Genomic DNA, 1498 nt, shown 5'->3' with positions numbered 1-1498 from the left:
GAAGCTACAATTTAAACCCATTCTGATGAAACTTGGTGTGATCATTGTAATAGATAAGATCCTGAACAAGTTCTAACTTGATGCATTTTCGATGAACAGTTTATGAGTTATTGCCCTTGACTTTTTATTCTTTTAATTTAATAAAATTTGTATTATCGTTATAAATGATCATTTCCGACAGTTGCCAGTGGGCGTATGTTACCTTGCCTGGCAAGCCCTGGTGATGTTTCTTAATGTTTTTATTTTTCAATACTGTATTTTGTAGTGAATATAAATATATTCTGATGTCATTATATTGTGTTAGGTTTCATGTATTTGTCAAAGTGTTTGCTTTTTAACAGATACAGATATTCTGTTATATAACATATTGTTTAAAATTTTCATTATAAATTATCAATTTCATTGTATTCTGCATTAGAAAAATGCTTTAGTAAACTTCCTAAAATATATTGTCCAATCATTTCATCCCCCTTCAACCAAATATCTCCGCTGAATCCCCAACAGCTCAAATATAAAAGCATTTACACCATAGCCGTAGGGGCCCACGACACAACAGGGGGGCAGATCGACTTATTGCCCGAATTTTAATGATATTTTGCCCGATTTTGGGGATTTTTTGCCCGAAAACATAATATTTGGAGGGGGGGGGGAAGCATAATGATATCGTGCTCGAGTACGACACCTGATTTCTGCGAGCTGACCAGAGCGAGGAGAATTATTCTCCTTCCAATGTGTATACACATTTTGTAATAAATTATTAAGTGTATCTTTATATTTAGAAATTTGATCACTAGATGCCTCCTGCCACTTGAGAATCTCGGTTTTACTTAAAGGGTCTAACTGACAGCATTCTAGCTGTATGCTTAAGTTTAAGCTAATAGAATGATCCGACATATTATCTCCATCGTGGATAGAGATGAATTCTATAAGATTAGTTCCTAGATTCTCAGAAAAGAGGAAGTAATCTAGACTACTCTTATCCCCATTTATTTTACTTTCAAAAGCATATTCAACATTAGAATTATCATGTTTTTGAGCAAAGTCCAGTGTATGTGATGAACAAAGCGCCTTCAGACGGATTGTGTGATACGAGGTTGTTCTAGATAAGTCTGTATTAAAGTCTCCACCCACTACAATATAATCCGTATCTGATTCATATATAAGTTTTCCTATTTCATTTAAAGTATCGTCAAATTCATGTTCATTAGAATTAGAACAAGGCATATACACGTTACACAATAACACTTTCATGTATCCCATTTCTATCATCACGGCACACACTCTTCTAGACTCAGATACTATTGGTTTAAAGTTACACAAAAGTCCAGATTTCCATAGGATTGCACATCCTCCAAAAGGACGACCACATAACAGTCGGTTACTGTCCATACCGGACACACCATGTACTCGTATACACTTTATCTTAGTTTCAAACAATGATAATTGTTCTTGTAATAACCAGTGTTCCTGTATTAGTAGCAAATCATGGTTCACACAG

General features: G+C 34.6%; 1 protein-coding gene across 1 annotated transcript in view; it reads right to left on the bottom strand.

Moving 5' to 3' along the window:
- The window catches only part of LOTGIDRAFT_175652 (hypothetical protein), a gene marked incomplete at both ends in the record, with an annotated part of 4976 nt that extends 3587 nt beyond the window's left edge, over positions 1 to 1389 (bottom strand). Inside the window, one exon of the mRNA XM_009058356.1 lies at positions 683 to 1389. Coding sequence (XP_009056604.1) covers positions 683 to 1389 — 707 coding nt within the window. The remainder of the gene's footprint in view (positions 1 to 682) is intronic.
- Between the last annotated feature and the right edge of the window lie 109 nt (positions 1390 to 1498).

Source organism: Lottia gigantea, assembly GCF_000327385.1.
Source record: "Lottia gigantea unplaced genomic scaffold LOTGIsca_333, whole genome shotgun sequence".
Lineage (NCBI taxonomy): Eukaryota > Metazoa > Mollusca > Gastropoda > Lottiidae > Lottia > Lottia gigantea.
Note: the sequence above shows the minus strand (reverse complement) of the source record. Positions and strands in the feature narration are given on the sequence as shown.